The following is a 23,215-nucleotide window of genomic DNA, read 5'->3' as shown; positions in this document are numbered from 1 at the left end:
CTACTTTGAATTAGACTAGAATTGGACTGGAATTGACTGTATGGTAATGAAATAGAAAACTACTACAATGTTTTAGTTTCTTTTCACTTTCACCCCCATACTACTGTAATTTTTTACTATCTCCTATAATCCCCCAACCTAGTAAGGAACTAGTCATTTCCCCCTCCATCCTCCACAACCATCACACCTCCTCTTCAGAACTGTTCCCCCACACACAATACTTTTTCTCAAGGTACACGCGGCCACATCATGTCCTATCCTACTCCCACCTTCTAACGCTCTGTCTGCTACTCCTTGCTGGCGATTGTATCCCTAAATCCTTGCTGGCGATTGTATCCGTAAATCCTTGCTGGCGATGTATCCCTAAATCCTTGCCCTCCTCAACATATCCCCACACTCATTTCTAACACCCTACCATGATCCTCTACACGTTTTTGCAACCATGATAACCTCATATCCATTCATCCAGCCCCTACTCCATTGGTCCTCCTACGTGGAGCTTTATGGAACACATGCTCTGTCTGCAACAAACTGTCATATATCCATGACCTCTTTATCACCTGCAAGCTCTCCTTCCTTGGCATAACTGAAACCTAACTTACCCCCTCTGACTTAGCCTCTCCTTCTGCCCTTTCTTACAGCAGATTCAATCTCTCTCACACCCCTCGCCCCAGCAACACACGTGGTGGAGGAGCTGGCTTGCTCATGTCCGATACCTGCTCCTTTACCCCAATTCTGCTACCACCCTCCACTACTCTTCAATAGTGTTGAGCATTTCGATACTGCAAATATCAGGTATCGGCCGATATTCGCTGTATCGGAGTTCCGATACCGAGTTCCGATATTTTTACAATATCGAATACTGGAATAGGAAGTTCCCATAATGCAATGAGCCAGTTGTGCTAGCCATGTTATCTAATGGCATGGCTGTGATTGGCTGCTGAAATGATGTCATCATGATGTGCGGTCTGTGCGGGCCTGCCGGGGTTCTGTATGGGCCTGCCGGGGGTCTGTGAGGGCTGCCGGGGGTCTGTGTGGGCCTGCCGGGGGTCTGTGCGGGCTGCCGGGGGTCTGTACGGGCCTGCCGGGGGTCTGTGCGGGCTGCCGGGGGTCTGTACGGGCCTGCCGGGGGTTGTGTGCGTGTGCATACATCGTCTGATGGGACTATAAGTCCCATCGGGCTATGCCTGCTACAATGACAGTGATTGACACATTAGCCAATGATGGGACAGTAGTAGTCCCATCATCTGGCTAATGTATTGAATGTAAAAAAAAAAACATACATACTACATACATACTACATATATACAATATTCATACAACATACATACATACTACATACATACTTCATATATACTACATTCATACAACATACATACATACTACATATATACTACATTCATACAGCATACATGTATACTACATAATACATACATACTACATAAATACTACATTCATACAACATACATACATATATACATACTACATACATACTACATATATACTACATTCATACAACATACATACATACTACATATATACTACATTCATGCAATATACATACATACTGCATACTACATACTACATACTTACTACATACATACAACATACATACAACATGCAACATACATACAACATACATACTACATACATACTACAGACATACTACAGACATACTACATACAATACATTCATACATTCATACAATACATACATATAGACATACAGTACATATAACATAGAGAACATACTCACCATCACTTGTCACTTTGATCCCCGAAGCCAGTGTCATCTCCCTGTAAAAAATATTAAAATAACAAACAACCAATATACTCCCTGATCCGCAGAAATCCGTGAGTGTCCCACGACGATCTCCCTGCAGTGCATCACTGAGAGGTTACTATAGTTCACTGGTCTCACTTTATGGCAAAGGCTGCGTGGGAACTTTCTCACACAGCAATGCCAAAAGTGAAACTAGGGACTATTTTTTTACAGTGGCGGAGGAATACAGTGCGGAAGGATACCTACATCCCGTCATTGTAATCCTCCAGCTCCTAGAGAGTGGTCGCATCAGCTGATGCTGCTGTTCTCCACGGGAGATCGTCGTGGGACACTCGTGGATTTCTGCGGATCAGAGAGTATATTGGTTGCTTGTTATTTTAATATTTTTTATAGATGACACTGGCTTCGGGGATCAAAGTGACAAGTGATGGTGAGTATGTACTCTATGTTATATGTACTGTATGTCTATATGTATGTATTGTGTGAATGTATGAATGTATTGTATGTAGTATGTATGTAGTATGTATGTTGTATGTATGTAGCATGTTTTATGTATGTTGTATGTATGTAGTATGTATGCACTATGTACTATGTATGTGTGTATGTTGCATGAATGTAGTATGCATGTATGTTGTATGAATGTAGTACATATGTAGTATGTATGTAATATGTATGTGTGTATGTTGTATGAATGTAGTATATATGTATGTGTGTATGTTGTATGAATGTAGTATATATGTAGTATGTATGTATGTTGCATGAATGTAGTATATATGAAGTATGTATGTAGAATATATGTATGTTGTATGAATGTAGTATATATGTAGTACGTATGTTGTATGAATGTAGTATATATGTAGTATGTATGTATTATGTAGTATGTATATATGTTGTATGAATGTAGTATATATGTAGTATGTATGTAGTATGTATGTATGTATGTTGTATGAATGTAGTATATATGTAGTATGTATGTAAAATGTATGTTTGTATGTATGTTGTATGAATGTAGTATATACAGTATGTAGTATGTATGTATGTATGTTGTATGAATGTAGTATATATGTAGTATGTGTATGTATTATGTAGTATGTATGTATGTTGTATGAATGTAGTATGTATGTAGCATGTATGTATGTTGTATGAATGTAGCATATATGAAGTATGTATGTAGTATGTAGTATGTATGTATGTTGTATGAATGTTGTATATATGTAGTATGTATGTAGTATGTATGGTTTTTTTTACATTCAACACATTAGCCGGATGATGGGACAACTACTGTCCCATCATTGGCTAACATGTCAATCACTGTCATTGTAGCAGGCATCGCACAGACCCCCGGCAGGCCCGCTCAGACCTCTGAGAGGCCCGTACAGACCCCGCACGCACACACACACGCACAGTCTCTGCCCACGCACCGCCCACACTCTTCCCCCCTCCCGAACTGGATGTGCAAGGAAAGACAGGGTTTATTTTCATTCCAATATTTGTGCCCCATTGACTTGCATGGGTTTCCGGTATCGGAATCGGCGATACCCGATATTTTTGGGGTATCGGTCCGATCCAATCCGATCCGATATTTCCCGATATTGGAAGGTATCGCTCAACACTACTCTTCCCTCGTTTGAGGTGCACTCCATCCGCATCTACTCCCCCTCCAACCTCCAGCTGGTTGTCATCTACTGACCCCAAGAACTGGCCATCTCCACCTTTCTCGACCACTTCACCATCTGGCTACTTCATTTCCTTACTGCTTACATCCCCACTATCATCATAGGTGACTTCAACATCCCCATTGACACTTCCACATCAGCTGCCTCTAAATTTTTATCACTGACTGCCTCTTTCAGCCTCACTCAATGATCCTCCACGGCCACTCACAAAGATGGCCACACCCTGGGTTATCTTCACCCGCCTCTGTTCCCTTACTAATCTCACTAACTCACCCCTCCCCCTGTCTGAGCACAACCTACTGACATTCTATTCCTTCTCCTCTCCTAGTCCACATCCCTGACTCCACAAACTCACTCACCCTCACAGATATCTCAAACACCTCAATTTACAATCACTCTCTGAGTCCCTTCTCTCTCTTACAGACTTAGCCTCCTTACATGACACAGATGCTGCTGCCACTTTTTATAACACCACAATAACAGCATCACTTGATTAGGCTGCCGCCCTCATGCACAGCAAAGCTTGTACAATCAACAGACAACCCTGGCTAACCAGCCTGACCAAAGAACTGAGATGGGCTTCCAGGGTTGCTGAGCGGAGATGGAAGAGATCACGCTCTGCCAAGCTCTTTACTGCATACAAACAGTCCCTTGCCAGCTTCAAGCCCCTGCTCACTGCCGCAAAACAAGTTTACTTCTCATCTCTCATATCCTCTTTCTTTAAGCAGAAGATCGATAACATCAGAGAAAGCTTTAACCCGCAGCCCCCAATGCCCCTCCTCTTATCTGCTCAGCCTTGGTCTTCCAAAACCAGCTTCTCCACCATGACAGAAGATCAGCTCTCCACCCTTATGTCAAGATCACATCTCACCACTTGCACGCTTGACTCGCTCCCATCCCACCTCAGCTCTAACCTCGCCACAGTCTTCATCCCAACCCTAACACATCTCTTCAACCTTTCACTTAGAAATGGTGTATTCCCCTCATCCTTCAAACATGCCTCAATCACACCCATCCTCAAAAAGCCCTCCCTCGACCCATCCTCTGTGTCCAGCTATTGCCCAATATCTCTTCTCCCTTTTGCTTCAAAACTACTGGAACAGCATGTCCATCTTGAACTGTCCTCCCACCTCTCCCCCTGCTCCCTCTTTGACCACTTACAATCTGGTTTCGGGCCACATCACTCAACTGAACCTGCCCTAACTAAAGTCACCAAAGACCTACTAACCGCCAAGAGCAAGCAACACTACTCTGTCCTCCTTCTCCTGGATCTGTCTTCTGCCTTTGATACTGCGGACCATTCCCTCCTATTACAGATTCTCTCATCTCTTGGCATCACAGATTTGTCCCTATCCTGGATCTCGTCATATCTAACAGACCGGACATTCAGTGTCTCCCTCTCCCACACCACCTCCCCACCTCTCCCCTTATCTGTCGTTGTTCCCCAAAGCTCAGTTCTAGGACCCCTACTCTTCTCCCTCTACTCCTTTGGCCTGGGACAGCTCATAGAATCCCACGGTTTGCAGTATCATCTCTATGCCAACGACACACAGATCTACCTATCTGGACCTGACATCACCTCCCTACTGACCAAAATACCACAATGTCTGTCCACTATTTCAGCTTCCTTTTCTGCTCGCTATCTGAAACTGAACATGGATAAAACAGATTTCATAATCTTTCTCTGATCTCACTCTACCCCTCCAACAGACCTATCCATCAATGTCAGTGGCTGCTCACTTTCCCCAGTCCCTCATGTTCGGTGTCTCGGGGTGATCCTCGACTCTGCCTTCTCTTTCAAGCCACATATCCAAGCCCTTGCCTCCTCCTGCTGACTCCAACTCAAAATATTTCCTGGATTTGTACATTCCTTGACCAAGAAACTGCAAAAATGCTAGTGCTTGCCCTCATCATCTCCCGCCTCGCCTAATGCAACCTCCTACTCTTTGGCCTCCCCTCTACCACTCTTGCACCACTCCAATCCATCCTTCACTCTGCTGCCAGACTAATCCTCCTATCTCCCTGTTACTCCCCAGCCTCTCCTCTCTGCCAAACCCTTCACTCGTTTCTTATTGTCCAGAGGCTCCAGTTAAAAACCCTAACTATGACATACAAAGCCGTCAACAACCTGTCTCCTCCATACATCTGTGACATGGTACTTACCTTACACGCAACGTTCGATCCTCTCAAAATATCCTTCTCTACTCCCCTCTTATCTCTTCTTCCCACAACCGCGTACAAGACTTCTCCCTTGCTTCTCCTATACTCTGGAACTCTGTACTTTCAGCTACCATGGAAACCTTCAAAAGGAACCTGAAGACCCACCTCTTCTGTAAAGCCTACAACCTGCAATGATCCTCAGTCTACTGAACCGCCGCACAACCAACTCTACCCTCACCTAGTGTATCCTCACCCATCCCCTGTAGACTCTGAGCCCTCACGGGTAGGGTCCTCTCTCCTTCTGTTCCTGTGTGTGCCTTGTATTGCTCATGTTTATTGTACTTGTACTTTATTGTACTTGTCTATATTTGCCCCTTTCTCATGTAAATAAATGGCGCTATTAAAATATATAATAAAAATAATAATGATCAGATCGCCAGTGTGTAGCAGAAATGCTCACTTGCAATTTGGTTATGACAACCATAGAGGTCTGCTGGAGACCTCTCGTTGTCATGCTGACCCATCGGTGACCTGCGATCAAGTGGTGGGGTCACCGATGGACGGGTTTAGTGATGTGCTTCCAGTAAGCGTGAGTTAAATACCGCTGTCAGAGATTGACAGTGGCAATTAACTGGTTAACAGCCGAGGTTGGATCGCAATTCCACCCTTGGCTGTTGTGGGCACATATCAGCTGACATGTGCCTGGAAACAGGGGGAGTCTTATATCAGCGTACTATTATGCCCTATGTCAGAAAGGGGTTAAAGAAGCTCTCCCATCAAAGTTTTTATCATCTTAATATGCTGCAATCATCATATTATATAGCACTGTGTACTTACAATTGCTCATTTTGCCTTTATACCCAGTTAATTCTTCTCTCTCCCTTTAGGTCTATGACATCAACTGAATCTTTCTAAACTCTATGTAGGAGAAGTAGGTCTCTTTTCCGTGCATGAGTTACCTCTTTGTTCAACTTCTGATCCAGCTGCTCTGCTCATCCCCCTTTGCAGTGATGTACAAATGTAGTTCTAATGCTGAATCTTGCAGGGAAAAAGGATTTTTTTCTGAATTTACTGTATTTAGATTTACATTTTTTCAGATAGCATTTTTCCTTTCTGTTTAGGGTAATTTTATTGAATCCGTTAATAAAATATGGACTATACATCTACAGTGTAGATGGGGTCAGTGTACAGGGGTCTACAGTTCAGACCCCTTTAAATTTTTCACTCTTTGTTTCATTGCATCCATTTGGTAAATTCAATAAACCTATTTTCCTCAAGCTCATAATCCTTAAATCGAAGAAGTTTGGGACCACCAGAAGTCTTCTTAGACCTGGCCATCCAGCCAAACTGAGCAATTGTGGGAGAAGAGCCTTGGTGAGAGAGGTAAAGAAGAACCCCAAGATCACTGTGGCTGAGCTCCACAAGTGGTTTGTGTGGAGAAAACCAGGCACTGCTCATCACCTGCCCAATACAATCCCAACAGTGAAACATGGTGCTGGCAGCATCACTCTATGGAGGGGTTTTTCAGCTGCAGGGACATAATGACTGGTTGCATTTGAAGGAAACTTGAATGCGGCCAAGTACAGAGATATCCTTAATGAAAACCTCTTCCAGAGTGCTCTGGACCTCAGACTTGGCTGAACAAAACAATAACCCTAACCTCTGTGACCATTCGTGAGTGGCCCAGCCAGAGGCCTGACCTAAACCCAATTGAGCATCTCTGGAGAGACCTGAAAATGACTGTCCACCAACATTCACCATCCAACCTGACGGAACTGGAGAGGATCCGCAAGGAAGAATGGCAGGGGATCCCCAAATCCAGGTGTGAAAAACTTGATGCATCATTCCCAAGAAGACTCATGGCTGTACTAGCTCAAAAGGATGCTTCTACTCAATGCTGAGCAAAGGGTCTGAATACTTATGACCATGTGATAGTTCAGTTCTTCTTTTTAATAAAACAAATTTCTACATTTCTGTATTTTTTTTCAACCAGGATGGGGTGCAGAGTGTACAATAATGAGAAAAAATATGAACTTTTTTGAATTTACCAAATGGCTGCAATGAAACAAAGAGCGAAAAATTGAAAGGGGTCTGAATACTTTCCATATCCACTGTATATATGAAAGTAATGGATTGACCTGTATATCTATGGAAAAATCATGGCACCTGGCTCTGACACATGATGGCAAATTGCAAACTTAGCTTCTAGAAATGAATTGAGGATTCATTAACAATAAATTCATTTTTCTAAAATAGAAGTGATACTATAGGCCCATATAAAACCACATGAGACGTCTCAAACAATGGGAATATAGAATGTAAGACCAGTTTCACACCATGTCTTTGCAATCTGCTAAAGCTATGCATTTTTATAGTGTAAGAAAAAAAAGCTGCTTTTTAAAGCATGTCAGTTTTTTAACATATACACTGCATCTGATTAAAAAAGTGACATTTATTTTAGAGGGGACAGGAGAGGGTTAATGACTGGTGTTTGGAGAAAACTGATAAAAAACGGACAAAAAATCATAAGTCAAAATATTTGCATATATCAGCTATAAATTTAATGTAAAAAAGAAAGAAGAAAAAAATGGATATGTTTAGCTTCCTTTTTTAAGGTTAAAAAGGCGCAGCAGATTATGCTGTTTTGATACCTTAAGAAAACAGATTCAAATAGAAATATGCACAAACATATGTCAAATACGAATATGACATATGTTTCACCCATTACGCTTTATCTAAATAACATCATTTCTGTCGGAGTATTTTTTTTCTGATTCAAATGCATACTTCCAACATACCACAAAAAATGTGTCTAAAATACAGAATCTCGGTATCAAAGCACAATGAAACTCCATATTCAGAAAGTTATTTGTAACCAGTTAGATCTAATTTATCATACGTCTATTTATCTATCTAAAATCCCAAAAAATGACAGTTCTCCTCCAACTTGTGGAAAAAATAAGGATCCTTTATTAGTGCATAATATCCAACAGCAATGTCTCAGCTCCTCCTGGAACCTTGTGGAAGGTTGAGATCTGAATTGAAATTACACCCTACTGTAGACTGCTACCGTTTTCCTAATCTATCTATTTATTTATCTATCTATCTATCTATCTATCTATCTATCTATCTATCTATCTATCTATCTATCTATCATCTATGTATCTATCTATCTATCATCTATCTATCTATCTATCTATGCCATATCTCTCTATCTACCTATCTATCTCATATCTATCTATCATCTACAGTATATATCTATCTATTATCTATCTATCTATCTATCTATCTATCGCATGTCTATCTATCTATCTATCTATCTATTATCTATCTATCTCATGTCTATCTATCTATCTATTATCTATCTATCTATCTATCTCATGTCTATCTATCTATTATCTATCATCTATCTATCTACCATCTATCTATTATCTATCTATCATCTATCTATCATCTATCTATCTATCTATCATCTATCTATCAATCTATTATCTATCTATCTATCTATCTATCTATCTATCTATCTATCTATCTATCATCTATCTATCTATCCCATATCTATCTATCTATCTATCTATCCCATATCTATCTATCTATCTATCTATCTATCTATCCCATATCTATCTATCTATCTATCTATCTATCATCTATCTATCTATCTATCTCATATCTATCTATCTATCTATCATCTATCTATCTACTATCTATCTATCTATCTATCATCTATCTATTTATCTATCTATCTACTATCTATCTATCTACCATCTATCTATCTATCTATTTATCTATCTATTTATCTATCTATCTATCTATCTATCTCATATCTATCTATCATCTACCTATCGATCCCATATCTATCTATCTATCTACCATCTATCTACTATCTATCTATCTATTATCTATCTATCTCATATCTATCTATCATCTATCTATTATCTATCTATCTATTTCATATCTATCTATCTATCTATCTATCATCTATCTATCTCTATATCTATCTCTCTATCTATCTGTCTATCAATCTATCATCTATCTATCTATCATCTATCTATCCCATATCTAGCTATCTATCTATCATCTATCAATCTATCATCTATCTATCTATCCCATATCTGTCTATCTATCTATCTATCTATCCCATATCTATCTATCTATCATTTATCTATCTTCTGCATCTCTATACTATATCTATATCTCTACTAGCAATTTTGCTAGTCAGTAAATCTTAACAGTTGTAAATAATATTTAATAATTAGATATGGTATTTTTATGGTAAAACAAATTAAAAATATTTAACCTTATTTTACAGCTCTTTTTATCAGAATATGAAATATTATTATTATATATGATATAATATATTATATTATTATATAAAAATATTATGCAAAAATAAAAGAAAAAACTTCCTAAAAAAACATGACAAACTACCCTTATCAATGTATTAAACATCTTCATATACAGACTTGATTGTTTAAGTGTATGCATGTATGATAACAGTTATTTGATACTATATCATTTTGTGGGCAGCATATGAATTAAGCTCCATATGCAGTCACACATTCAATCAGACCGGTCCACGTCTCTGAATATCCTCCGATACAACGTTACATGCAGTAATACATTCAATCAGACCAATATCCACCAATTCTCTGCTTTCATATTTATTTCCCTAATTAAGGATTATTATTATTTCAGGCACCTTATTCTAATCATTATTCCGCGATATAATATATTGCTCTTATTATATGCCGGCCAATACAGTACAGCGATTCGAGTATATGAACCATGTGGTTTTGTTTGCAGGATTACAATATATATTGTTGTTTCATGCCAAATTGCAATGTTCTTTGTTGGCTTCTCGATAGAGGGACTGTAAATCTGTTACCGTAAAACTTTACAAGTTCTTATTTTAGCAGAAGGCGTAATTATTCCACAAGACGTCTGTAGAGCTAAACGCCAACAATCTTAAAAGCTAATAGACGTGTAACAATTCAGATTTACAAGCAAGCATTAAAATTTGAACCTACCGTGAAAATCTGTAATCCATGGTATGACAAATCCCGAGGGTTCTTAGTCAACAAAACATGTATTTTGTCTCGATCCAGTTTGTGCTCGGCAGGAACACCAAGAGGAAATGCTGTGTGCTTGTGGCTTTGAATACCAGCCTGCAGCTTGAGGCTGAGTTACAGATGACACATAGTTAGCGCTGAGGTTTTCTATGGAAAGAAAAAAAAAAAGGGGACACGAATCAGAAGAGAGTGAATAGGCGTTTGTTAGCGATTATTACTGGGCCGTACTGAGGAGAAAGGGGCCAGGCTCCCGGGGAAAATCTCGTCCTTTTACCCCTCTGTGGAGATTTCATTTCTTGGCAGTAATGTCTAGCTTTCTGACCTCTTGGTCACCTATTTTGTGGTTTATTGTGACTAAGTGAATTTAAGATGAATTGACTGCCATGCAGAGCATCAGGAGGCAAAATTATAATACCTTTCTGATATCCCATGAAATAAAATCTCAAGATAAAGGATATTATAGAAGGGTGCACAGATGTATCATTCCTTAGCGGGATTGAAAAGAAAGAAAGTGTCATTATTAATAAATTCCAGTAAATACCTTTTAATTAGCAAATCACAATCATTTTGTATATGAAGGTAATGAAGTACATTAAGATGGCTATTGTCTTGTTATACTGATAAAAACCCATCCTATCATGTTAATTTGACAAGTGCCTGCGAGCATGTGCAGTAGGACGCTCCGTTGCTGTGACCTGGAAACAACCTATACCACACACTGTAAAGCTCAGCATTCAGATAGATAGTGTGAACTGAGGTACAGGCAACCCTTACCTAAGCACCCCTGGTATCTCCAGAATTAAACCAGAAAGAGAGGTTGGACAGCAAAGTGAGCAGTCTCTTCTTACCTCAGCACCCCTGGTTTAGATCAGAAAGGTAGGGTGGTCAGCAGTGTGAGCAACGTCTTCTTACCTCAGCACTGAGATCTCATCTCCCGAGATCTTGGTGTCGAGATCTCCATCTGCGCATGCACTGCCCGCGGTGGCCATTTTCCTGGAGTCCAACGCACAGGAAACCATGGAACTGCGGCAGGGGGCTATGGTCTTTCCCAAAATGTCAGCAGAAACCCCCCGCAGCATCGGAAACACCCGCAGCAGCACTGTACAGCACGCTGGACACCTCGCAGAGCCAGACACCCCTGTAGTATCGCCGGGCACCCACTGCAGCACCACCAGACACCCCCTCAGTGCCGGACACCCCCGTAGCACCGCCGGGCACCCACAGCAGCACTGCCGGACACCCCCTCAGTGCCAGACACCCCCGTAGCACCGCCGGGCAGCACCGATGGACACTCCTGCATTGTCAGACACCTCTGCAGCACCAGACACCCGCAGCGGTGCGCCGCACATCAGAACACCCCCTCATCCCAAGCTGCAGAATAACCCCACTCCTGCCTCCTCCAACAGCGAACCTGGGACCCCACATCACCACAGTCTCCACCCCTGGTAAGCAATAAGACACATGGATTATAAGAAGCACCACCATTTTATTAAAAAAAATAATTTTTTCCTATTTTCCTCCTCAAAATTGGGGGTGCGTCTTATAATCCGGAGCATCTTATAATCCAAAAAATAAGGTAGCTATGTGCAAAATTTTTCCGCTGAATCTTATTTACTCTGATGTTCATATAGAAATAGTTAAATTCTGTTGTCAACATTTCACATTGTAAATGAAAAGATTTTCTTATTTTCCTTGTGTTAGCAGATTCTATTACGGTGCAATGCTGACCTGAAAAGAGCACTAATAAATTCTCTCTGACAAATGTGCTTGTTTTACTGTGGGCTATCTGAGCTAAATGGTGTTTTTTTCTCTGATCTTATCAGTAGACAATTACCATACTAGTCTATACAGTTAAGGCCCCTGTACATTTAGCGATGCACCAGCGATCCGACCAGCGATCCGACCCGGTCAAGATCGCTGGTGCATCGCTAAATGATCGCTAGTGAGCTGCCAAACAGGCAGATCTCACAGCAGTGCAGCAGCGACGCAGCGCACGATACTCACCTTTCACACACAGCGATCCTGACGTCCTCCCGCCCGCCTCCACGCGTAGCACGTCATCACAGCAGGAAGCTGACGACGAGAAATGGAGCCTGACATTCTCGCGCGATCAGCGATGGACAGCGGGGGAGCCGGTCGGAGGTAAGTATCACACATAGCGATATCGCTAGCGATATAGAATCATAGAATCGTAGAGTTGGAAGGGACCTCCTGGGCCATCTGGTCCAACCCCCTGCTCAAAGCAGGATTCGCTAAATCATCCCAGTCAGATGTCTGTCCAGCCTCTGTTTGGATCGGTGACGTTATAGCGATATCGCTAGCGATATCGCTATGTGTAAAACCCCCTTTAGGGCCCAGTCACACATAGTGATCATGCTAGCGGGATCGCTGCTGAGTCACAAGTTTTGTGATGCAACAACGATCTCACCAGTGAGATCGCTGTGTGTGACACTTATCAGCGACCGGCCCCCTTGCCGGGTATCGCTGATCGTCCTGGAATGGCCAGGACATTTTTTTCATCGTTGGTCTCCCGCTGGCCAGCACGCATCGCTGCGTGTGGCATGCGGGAGACCAGCGATCAGCGACGCTGGAGCTAGTAACCAAGGTAAACATCAGGTTTCTAAGTGCCATGGGGCGCTTATAAACCCGATGTGTACGTTAGATACCAGAGCGCTGGTGTAGGGAGCTGGTTACCAAGGTATACATCGGGTTTCTAAGCGCCGCGCGGCGCTTAGAAACCCGATTTGTACCTTGGTTACCAGCTCCCTGCACCAGCACGCTGGTATCTAATGTACACTGTGGGTAACTAAGCGACGTGCATCGCTAGTTACCCGCATGTTGCTGTCCTGATCACTGGTGAAGCTGCCTGTTTGGTAGCTCACCAGCGATCATGTAGCGACACACCAGCAATCCTGATGAGATCATATCGTTGTTGGGATCGCTGGTGAGTTGCTATGTGTGACGGGGCCCTTACTTCACTTTTATTACAGCTGGAGAGAACACAGAGAGATGCATGCAATCCATTTGTGGTCTGGTGTCAAATAAACCCAAATTGGAACAAAAATAAATTATATAAAAGAATAATTTTTATAGAGGAGTTGGGAAAATCACTGGTTAGCCCATATATCGAAGAAAGAAAAGTAACAACCAGAGATGATGGAGCGGCAGCCATTGTCAACAGGATCCAACATCATGCTAAAGAAAGTGAACCAACGGTGTTGTGAGTTCATTTTCCCCTCCGTCACTGAGGCCTGGTGAACTCCCTATTCTAGTGAAGGAAGGTAGTGAGCCTGATTATCAGACACCTGGGACTAATGAAGACGATTGGCTGAGTGGAGTCACTGACTGGATTTAAGGCAGCCTACGCCCTTTCTGCCCTGCGGGTGATTTCTCTGTGGACTCTTGGACACCAGTCTGATTCCTAAAGCTAAGTTTTCTGTTTTTGCCTTTTGCATTTAATATTTTTTTTTGTTTTTCTTGCTTTTTGGATTCTGCCACTCCCTGCTGGAGTGTGCAGTGTTCCTTGAGCTCTGTCTTCTGAATGTACCTGAGCGCTGATTTAGTTTTTGAAGCTTAGTTGCTTCAGGGCCATTTTTATATCAGCTTGTTGGCTTTTGTCCCTGATAGGGTTTTGGCAGATTGCAGACAGCAGCCTTCCTATCCGTTCCTATCTAGGTAGTTTTTGGGCCCCGTCTTTGCTCAGCCTGTCTTTCTGTCTGTGTAAGTGTTTTCATCTTGCTTCACCGTCATTATATGTGGGGGGCTGCCTATTGCTTTGGGGTCTGCTCTGGGGCAGTTAGATTTCCCCTTTCCTTCTTTAGGCCTATGTATCTCTCCGGCTGTGATCGAGGGGTCTAGGTCATCGTAGGAACCCCCCACGGCTACTGCTAGTTGTGTTGATAGGTTCAGGGGTCTGCAATCTGATAGTTGCCAACTTCTCTGGTTTTCAGGACTTAGCTAGCATTTCTGTTTTTGCCTCCTACGGTGACTCAATCATAACAGAATCACCCGCCCAACCGCAGATCCTGGGGTACTCAATAGCAGGAAAGAATTGTGTTTAAAAAAAAAAAAAAAGTGTATATTCTTTCCTCTATATCTCTGAGGCCGTAGGGGGAATTTTTTTTCTCTCAATGGAGATAAAGCAAGTGTCTGATCGTGTGGAGCAGCTCGCTGCTGAAGTGCGAGGAATTTCCGCCTATCTTGCTCATTCACATGCTGTTGAACCAAAGATCCCCACACCTGATGTATTTTTTGGGGATCGATCTAAATTTTTGAGTTTCAAAAATAATTGTAAATTATTTTTTGCTTTGAAGCCTAACTCGTCAGGGAGTCCCACGCAGCAGGTTAAAATTGTTATCTCTTTGCTGCGCAGCGATCCCCAGGATTGGGCGTTTTCTTTGAAACCAGATGACCCTATCCTGACTAATGTGAACGCATTTTTTCAAGCCTTGGGGTTGCTGTACGATGAACCTAATGCTATTGACCAGGCTGAAAAGACCCTGTTAGCATTGAACCAGGGTCAAGAATCTGCAGAGTTGTACTGTCAAAAGTTCCGAAAGTGGGCAGTCCTTACTACCTGGAATGATAGTGCCTTGGCTGCTCTCTTTCGGAAGGGTTTGTCAGAAGCCGTAAAAGATACTATGGTGGGATTTCCTGTTCCCTCTGGTTTGGACGATTCTATGTCTTTAGCCATTCAGGTTGATCGGCGTTTACGTGAACGCAGGATTACACGAGAGGTGTTGCCACCGGTTGAACAGACGTCTGAACCTATGCAATGTGATAGAGTTTTGTCTAAGGCGCAACGTCAGGAATTCAGAAGGCGTAATAAGCTGTGTTTTTTCTGTGGAGATGCCTCACATGTTATTTCTGTTTGTCCTAAACGTGAAAAACGCTTTGCACACACTTTTTCTGTTGGTGGGGTTCAGCCTAAGTTTCTTTTGGCGATTACTCTGATCTGTTCCCTGTCCACATTTTCCGCCAAGGCTTTTGTGGATTCGGGAGCTGCGCTAAACCTAATGGACTTGGATTTTGCTAAACGTTGTGGATTTACGTTGACACCTCTGCAGACGCCTATCCCTTTGAGGGGGATTGATGCTACCCCTCTGGCTAAAAATAAACCTCAGTTTTGGACCCAGTTGGTCATGCGGGTCGCCCCAGACCACCAAGAAAATTGCAGATTTTTGGTGTTGCATGGTCTGCATGATGCCGTTGTTCTGGGGTTTCCCTGGTTGCAGATTCATAATCCAGTTTTGGATTGGAAGTCTGTGTCTGTGGTGAGTTGGGGTTGCCGGTGTACCTTTAGTGAGGCTCTGGTTTTTTCCACCTCTCCTCAGTCGCATGAGGTTCCTGACTATTTGGCAGACTACTATGATGTATTTAGTGAGAATGAGTCTGCGTCCTTGCCTCCTCATAGGAGTTATGACTGTGCAATTGAACTAAACCTGGGGTGTAAATTTCCTAAGGGTCGGCTCTTCAATTTATCTGTACCCGAGCACGAGGCTATGCGGTCCTATATTAAGGAGGCGTTGGAGAAGGGTCATATTAGACCATCCTCTTCACCCTTAGGTGCCGTTTTTTTTTTTGTGGCCAAGAAGGATGGTTCTTTAAGGCCTTGTATTGATTATCGTGCCCTCAATAAAATTACTATTAAATATCAGTATCCGTTACCCCTGATTTCAGATCTATTCTCTAGAGTCAGAGGTGCTTGCTGGTTTACCAAGCTGGACCTCAGGGGGGCGTATAATCTTATCCGCATTAAGCAGGGGGATGAATGGAAGACGGCGTTTAATACTCCGGAGGGACATTTTGAGTACCTGGTGATGCCTTTTGGGCTCACTAATGCCCCTTCTGTCTTCCAGTGCTTCATGAATGATATTTTCCGAGACTTTGTCGATAAATTTTTGATTATCTATCTGGATGATATTTTGATCTTCTCCAAGGATTGGGATTCTCATGTGGAACATGTTCGGACTGTGTTCCGTTCGGACTGTTTTCCGGATCTTGAGAGAGAATTCTCTGTATGTCAAAGGATCAAAATGCCTTTTTGGAGTACAGAGAATTTCTTTTTTGGGATTTATTTTGTCTCCGTCAACTATTGAAATGGACCCGGCCAAGGTACAGGCCATTTATGATTGGGTTCAGCCCACTTCTTTGAAGGCCCTCCAGAAGTTTTTGGGTTTTGCTAATTTTTATCGGAAATTTATAGCAAAATTTTCTAGTATTGCCAAACCATTGACTGACCTGACCAGGAAGGGTGCGGATGTGTTGAATTGGTCTCCGGAGGCGGTTGCTTCCTTTCAGGAGCTGAAGCGTAGATTTACCTCCGCCCCGGTTCTGCGGCAACCTGATGTCTCACTCCCGTTCCAGGTGGAGGTGGATGCTTCTGAGATTGGTGCAGGAGCGGTGTTGTCCCAAAAGGATCCGGTAACATCCAAAATGAATCCCTGTGCTTTCTTTTCCCGTAAGTTCTCTTCATCTGAACGTAACTATGATGTGGGGAATCGGGAACTGTTGGCCATGAAATGGGCATTTGAGGAGTGGAGACATTGGTTGGAGGGAGCCAAACATCAAGTTGTGGTCCTCACTGACCACAAAAATTTGATTTACCTAGAGTCGGCTAAACGCTTGAACCCTAGACAGGCTAGGTGGGCCTTGTTTTTTACACGTTTTGATTTTGTGGTCTCTTTCCTTCCTGGAACTAAGAATGTCAAGGCAGACGCCCTCTCTAGGAGTTTCTTTGCTGATTTTCCTGTGGTGACCAAGCCTGCCACCATCTTAGGCGAAGGAGTAGTTCTTTCTGCCATCTCGCCTGATTTGAGACTTGCTCTGCAAGAGTTCCAGGAGGACAAACCTGAGCGTTGCCCCAGTGGAAAGTTGTATGTTCCTGACCAGTGGAAGAAGAGAGTGATGTCTGAAGTTCATTGCTCTGTATTGGCTGGTCATCCAGGTATTTTTGGTACTAGAGATCTGGTGAGTCGCTCTTTTTGGTGGCCCACCTTGTCTCATGATGTCAGGAATTTTGTGCAGTCCTGTGGGACTTGCTCCCGGTCTAAATCTTGTTCTCGCTCTAGTGGATTGTTGATGCCTTTGCCGGTCCCCAGGAGGCCATGGACCCATATTTCAATGGATTTCATCTCTGATATGCCGGTCTCTCAAAGAATGACTGTTATTTGGAGATTTGTGATAGGTTCTCTAAGATGGTTCATCTTGTACCACTCCCTAAGTTGCCATCTTCCTCGGAGTTGGTGCCTCTGTTTTTGCAACAGGTGGTTCGCTTGCACGGGATTCCTGAGAACATTGTATCTGACAGAGGAGTTCAATTTGTGTCTAAATTTTGGAGGATGTTCTGTTCCAAGTTGGGAATTCAGTTGTCCTTCTCCTCTGCTTTTCACCCTCAGACCAATGGGCAGACAGAGAGAACAAACCAGACCTTGGAGTCGTATTTGAGATGTTTTATTTCCGCTGATCAGGATGATTGGGTTTCATTTTTGCCCTTGGCCGAATTTGCTTTAAATAATAGAGCTAGTTCTGCCACTTTGATGTCACCTTTTTTTTGTAACTTTGGTTTTCACCCTCGATTTTCTTCAGGGCAGGTGGAGCCTTCTGCCTGCCCAGGTGTTGACACTGTGGTGGAGAGAATGCACCAGATCTGGGACCAAGTGGTGGATAAGTTATCTCTCTCCCAGGAAAAGGCCCAGCGGTTTTGCAATCGACATAGGACCATTGGTCCACAGTTTAAGATTGGTGATATGGTGTGGTTATCATCAAAAAATATTGCTATGAAGGTGGCTTCTCCTAAGTTTAAGCCTAGATTTATTGGACCTTACAAGATTTTGGAGATTATTAATCCGGTCTCTTTTCGTTTGGCTCTTCCTGTCACATTTAAGATCCATAATATGTTCCATAAGTCCTTGTTGAAGAGGTTTGTTGAGCCAGTTGTGCCTGAGGTGGCACCTCCGGACCCTGTATTGGTTGAAGGTAACTTGGAATATGAGGTAGAGAAAATTCTGGATTCCCGTCTGGCTAGACGGAGACTCCAGTATTTGGTTAAGTGGAAGGGTTATGGTCAGGAGGATAATTCCTGGGTCTCTGCCTCTGATATTCATGCCAAAAGATTGGTGCGTGCCTTTCATCGGGCTCACCCTGATCGCCCTGGTAGCGTTGTTGAGGGTTCGGTGACCCCTCCTCAAGGGGGGGTACTGTTGTGAGTTCATTTTCCCCTCCGTCACTGAGGCCTGGTGAACTCCCTATTCTAGTGAAGGAAGGTAGTGAGCCTGATTATCAGACACCTGGGACTAATGAAGACGATTGGCTGAGTGGAGTCACTGACTGGATTTAAGGCAGCCTACGCCCTTTCTGCCCTGCGGGTGATTTCTCTGTGGACTCTTGGACACCAGTCTGATTCCTGCTCTCCTAAAGCTAAGTTTTCTGTTTTTGCCTTTTGCATTTAAGATTTGTTTTTGTTTTTCTTGCTTTTTGGATTCTGCCACTCCCTGCTGGAGTGTGCAGTGTTCCTTGAGCTCTGTCTTCTGAATGTACCTGAGCGCTGATTTAGTTTTTGAAGCTTAGTTGCTTCAGGGCCATTTTTATATCAGTTTGTTGGCTTTTGTCCCTGATAGGGTTTTGGCAGATTGCAGACAGCAGCCTTCCTATCCGTTCCTATCTTGGTAGTTTTTGGGCCCCGTCTTTGCTCAGCCTGTCTTTCTGTCTGTGTAAGTGTTTTCATCTTGCTTCACCGTCATTATATGTGGGGGGCTGCCTATTGCTTTGGGGTCTGCTCTGGGGCAGTTAGATTTCCCCTTTCCTTCTTTAGGCCTATGTATCTCTCCGGCTGTGATCGAGGGGTCTAGGTCATCGTAGGAACCCCCCATGGCTACTGCTAGTTGTGTTGATAGGTTCAGGGGTCTGCAATCTGATAGTTGCCAACTTCTCTGGTTTTCAGGACTTAGCTAGCATTTCTGTTTTTGCCTCCTACGGTGACTCAATCATAACACAACGGCTTCCATCAGCAATGCAACCAGCCTAAAACAGACATGATGCACCTTCTGTCCAACATCAAGTAATCAGAAAACAAGTGTGATATGTTGCAATTGTGCAAAGTACTTATGCAAAAGACATGTATATTATACTTGTGACGAATGCAAACATTAATTTTAGCAATGTGAACCTTATTCGCTATGTCGATGGTGCCGTCAGCAAAGATTTAGATTTCTGGATCACGGAGAGAATTACCTATACGATGGACCGCTTGCTAGACATGGGTTGCACCTTACGAAGACTGGAAAACATGTATTTGGAAATCGCCTTGCTACACTCATTAGGAGAGCTTTAAACTAGAACAATGCGGGAAGGGAAGCAAAAGGCCAGAAAAAGCCACACACCTGACAAATGCTATTGAGAATTCTGCTATTATAAATGGAAAGGAAGAACAAAAACAAAAAAATCTAAATAATAAAAATATTGGAGGAAGAGAAACCAATCACAAACTAAAATGTTTCTATACAAACGCACAAAGCATGGGCAACAAAGAAGAATGATTGGAACTACTAACACAGAAGAAGAAATATGATGTCATTGGAATCACTGAAACTTGGTGGGACGATACACATGATTGGGCTAGAAGGCTACAACTTACAGCTCTGACAAAAAATAAGAGACCACCACATCAAACCCTGTCATGGTCAGCCCATTCATCGCTGCGTGTGGCAGCGGGAGACCAAAGATCAGTGACGCTGCATGCTGGTATCTAGGCTAAACAGCGGGTAACTAAGAGCCACGTGGCTCTTGTATACCGTGCACGCTGGTATCTAGGGTAAACAGCGGATAGCCAAGAGCCACGCGGCTCTTAGTTACCCGCTGTTTACCCTAGATACCAGCTTGCTCACTGGTCCTGATCGCTGGTGAGTCTGTCTATGTCCCAGCGATCCCATCCATGTTGGATCGTTGGTGGGATCGCTGGGACATCGTTGTGTGTAATGGGGCCTTTAGAAAAGCTTATATCTACACAGATATTGAAGCTTCAGAGACTGGGAGTTCTGTGGAAACTGTTTGGATAAGAATACAAGGAGAGAACAGCGGAAAGGACATCTTTGTAGTCATTTACTACAGGCTGCCTGTGCAAGCTGAAGATGTGGATGAACACTTTATGCATCAAATGGCCAAGTACTCCAAAAAATATGACATAGTGGTTATGGGAGATTTCAGCTATCCAGACATTTGTTTGGAATCTCTCTCAGGCAAAACTAACAGGTCAAGCAAATTCTTATCCTCTCTCGCTGACAACTTTATCTTCCAAAAGGTAGGGGAAAAAACAAGTTGATCTGCTACTTTGGATCTAATCCTTATAAGCAGGGAGGAAATGGTTGAGGAGGTAAGAGTGACTGGGACCATAGGAGGTAACAACCATACTATTTTAAAATTTTGGATAACTAGAGGAGGAAGAGCTGTGAAGACTCAAACTTCAAGGTTAGATTTCAGAAAGGCAGATTTTAAGGGACTCAGAAAGAGAATCGGAGGGATCCAATGGCTGGATATCCTTAAGGATAAAAATGTCCAGGAAGGATGGGGAATCTTGAAAAATGAGATTCTCAAAGCACAATCGTTAACAATTGCAAAAGAGGGAATAATACGAAGCATTTAAGGAAACAAGGATGGATGAACACAGAACTTAAACACATGCTAAAAAGGCAGAAAGACATGTTTATCAAATAGAAAGAGGGAGACATATCTAAAGAATAATATAACGCTGTCTGCAGAACCTGCAGGGTACGAATCAGATTATTAAAGCTGACAATGAATTAAGGCTTGCAAGAAACTTCAAAAGCAATAAAAAAGGATTTGGGGGATATGTCAAAAGCAAAAGAAAAGCAAAGATGCTATAGGATTTTTATAGGATGAAAATTATGAAATGGTAAGAAAGGATCTTGAGAAGGCCAAACTTTTAAATTCCTATTTTGTATCTGTTTTCTCTCAGAAAGGAAATATAACATCAACTGATCTTCACTGTCCTATTAAAGGAATAGAATAATCCAGGATATCTATAAACAGAAAGATAGTGGAGAAACACTTAGCTAACATAAATGAATTCAAGTCTCCGGGTCCAGATGAAATACACCCAAAAGTACTGAAGGAGATAACAGAAGAAATTTGAAAATTCTTGGTGAACAGAAGTCCTAGAAGACTGGAGAAGAGCAAATGTTGTTCATATCTTCAAAAAGGGAAACAAGGTGGACCCAGGGAACTATAGGCCAGTGAGTCTGACTTCTATACCAAGAACAAATTATTAAACAACATGTATTTAAGTACCTGAATAAGAATGAAGTGATCAAGCAGAGTCAGCCTGGGTTTGTAACTAATAAGTCATGTCAGACTAACTGAAATTCCTTCTATGGCAGAATCACTGACTGGGTGGATCAGGGAAATGCTGTAGATATAGTATATCTTGACTTCAGCAAAGCACTTGACAAAGTATCTCACACCATTCTTGAAAAAATTACTTAGTATGGAATGGACAAGGCAACTGTTAGGTGGATTCATAACTGGCTTAGTGATTGGACCCAAAGAGTGGTTGTAAATCATCCAGTTGGAAGAATGTCTCAAGTGGGGTACCACAGGGTTCTGTCCTGGGCCCTGTATTGTTCAACATCTTTATCAATGATTTAGATGAAGGAATTGTGGGTACACTGAATAAATTTGCTGATGAGGTAAAGCTAGGAGGGATAGCTAAAATACTAAAGAAGAGAGAGAGAGGATTCAAAAAGATATAAATAAACTGGAGCAGTAGTCAGCAACTAACAGAATGGATTTTAACAGGGAAAAATGCAAAGTACTACATCTGGGCAATAAAACTGAAGAAAGCATATACAGAATGGGAGGAATAGGGCTAAGCAACAGCACATGTGATAAAGACTTGGGTATACTAATAGATCATGAACTTAACATGAGTCAACAGTGTGATGCAGCTGCAAAAGGGGCTCATTCAATTCTGGGATGTATTAACAGAAGCATACGGTCTAAATTACGTAAAGTCATTATTGCCCTCTACTTCTCTTTGGTCAGACTTCATCTGGGATACTGTGTCAAGTTTTGGGCACCACATTTTAAAAAAGACATCAACAAACTGGAGCAAGTTCAGAGAAAAGTGACCAGAACGATGACCGTTCTGCAAACCATGTCCTATGAGTAATGGTTACAGGATTTGGGAATGGTTAGCTTGCAAAAAAGACTGAGAGGAGACTTAATAACTGTCTACAAATATCTCAAGGGCTGTCACATTGTAGAAGGATCATCTTTATTTTCATTTGCACAAGGAAAGACTAGAAGCAATGGGATGAAACTGAATAGAAGGAGACACAGATTACATATTAGAAAAAACTTTTTGACAGTAAGGAGTGTGATCAATGAGTGGAACAGGCAGCCACAAGAGGTGGTGAGTTCTCCTTCCATGGAAGTCTTCAAACAGTGGTTGGACAGACATCTGTCTGAGATGATTTAGCGAATCCTGCTTTGAGCAGGGGGTTGGACCAGATG

At 42.4% G+C, this 23,215-nt stretch overlaps 1 protein-coding gene across 2 annotated transcripts in view; it reads right to left on the bottom strand.

Annotated features, from left to right (window-relative positions):
• TMEM100 (transmembrane protein 100) overlaps positions 1-23,215 on the bottom strand; it is a 136,618-nt gene that overhangs the window by 89,010 nt on the left and 24,393 nt on the right. For both annotated transcript variants that reach the window (XM_073588109.1, XM_073588108.1), the window contains exon 2: positions 10,646-10,834. In XM_073588109.1, the coding sequence (XP_073444210.1) occupies positions 10,646-10,665 (20 nt within the window). In that variant the 5' untranslated portion in view covers positions 10,666-10,834. The remainder of the gene's footprint in view (positions 1-10,645; positions 10,835-23,215) is intronic.

This window comes from Dendrobates tinctorius, unplaced genomic scaffold (genome assembly GCF_039654945.1).
Source record: "Dendrobates tinctorius isolate UK_male_01 unplaced genomic scaffold, ASM3965494v1 ptg000103l, whole genome shotgun sequence".
Lineage (NCBI taxonomy): Eukaryota > Metazoa > Chordata > Amphibia > Anura > Dendrobatidae > Dendrobates > Dendrobates tinctorius.
This window is presented reverse-complemented; position numbering and strand designations above follow the sequence as displayed.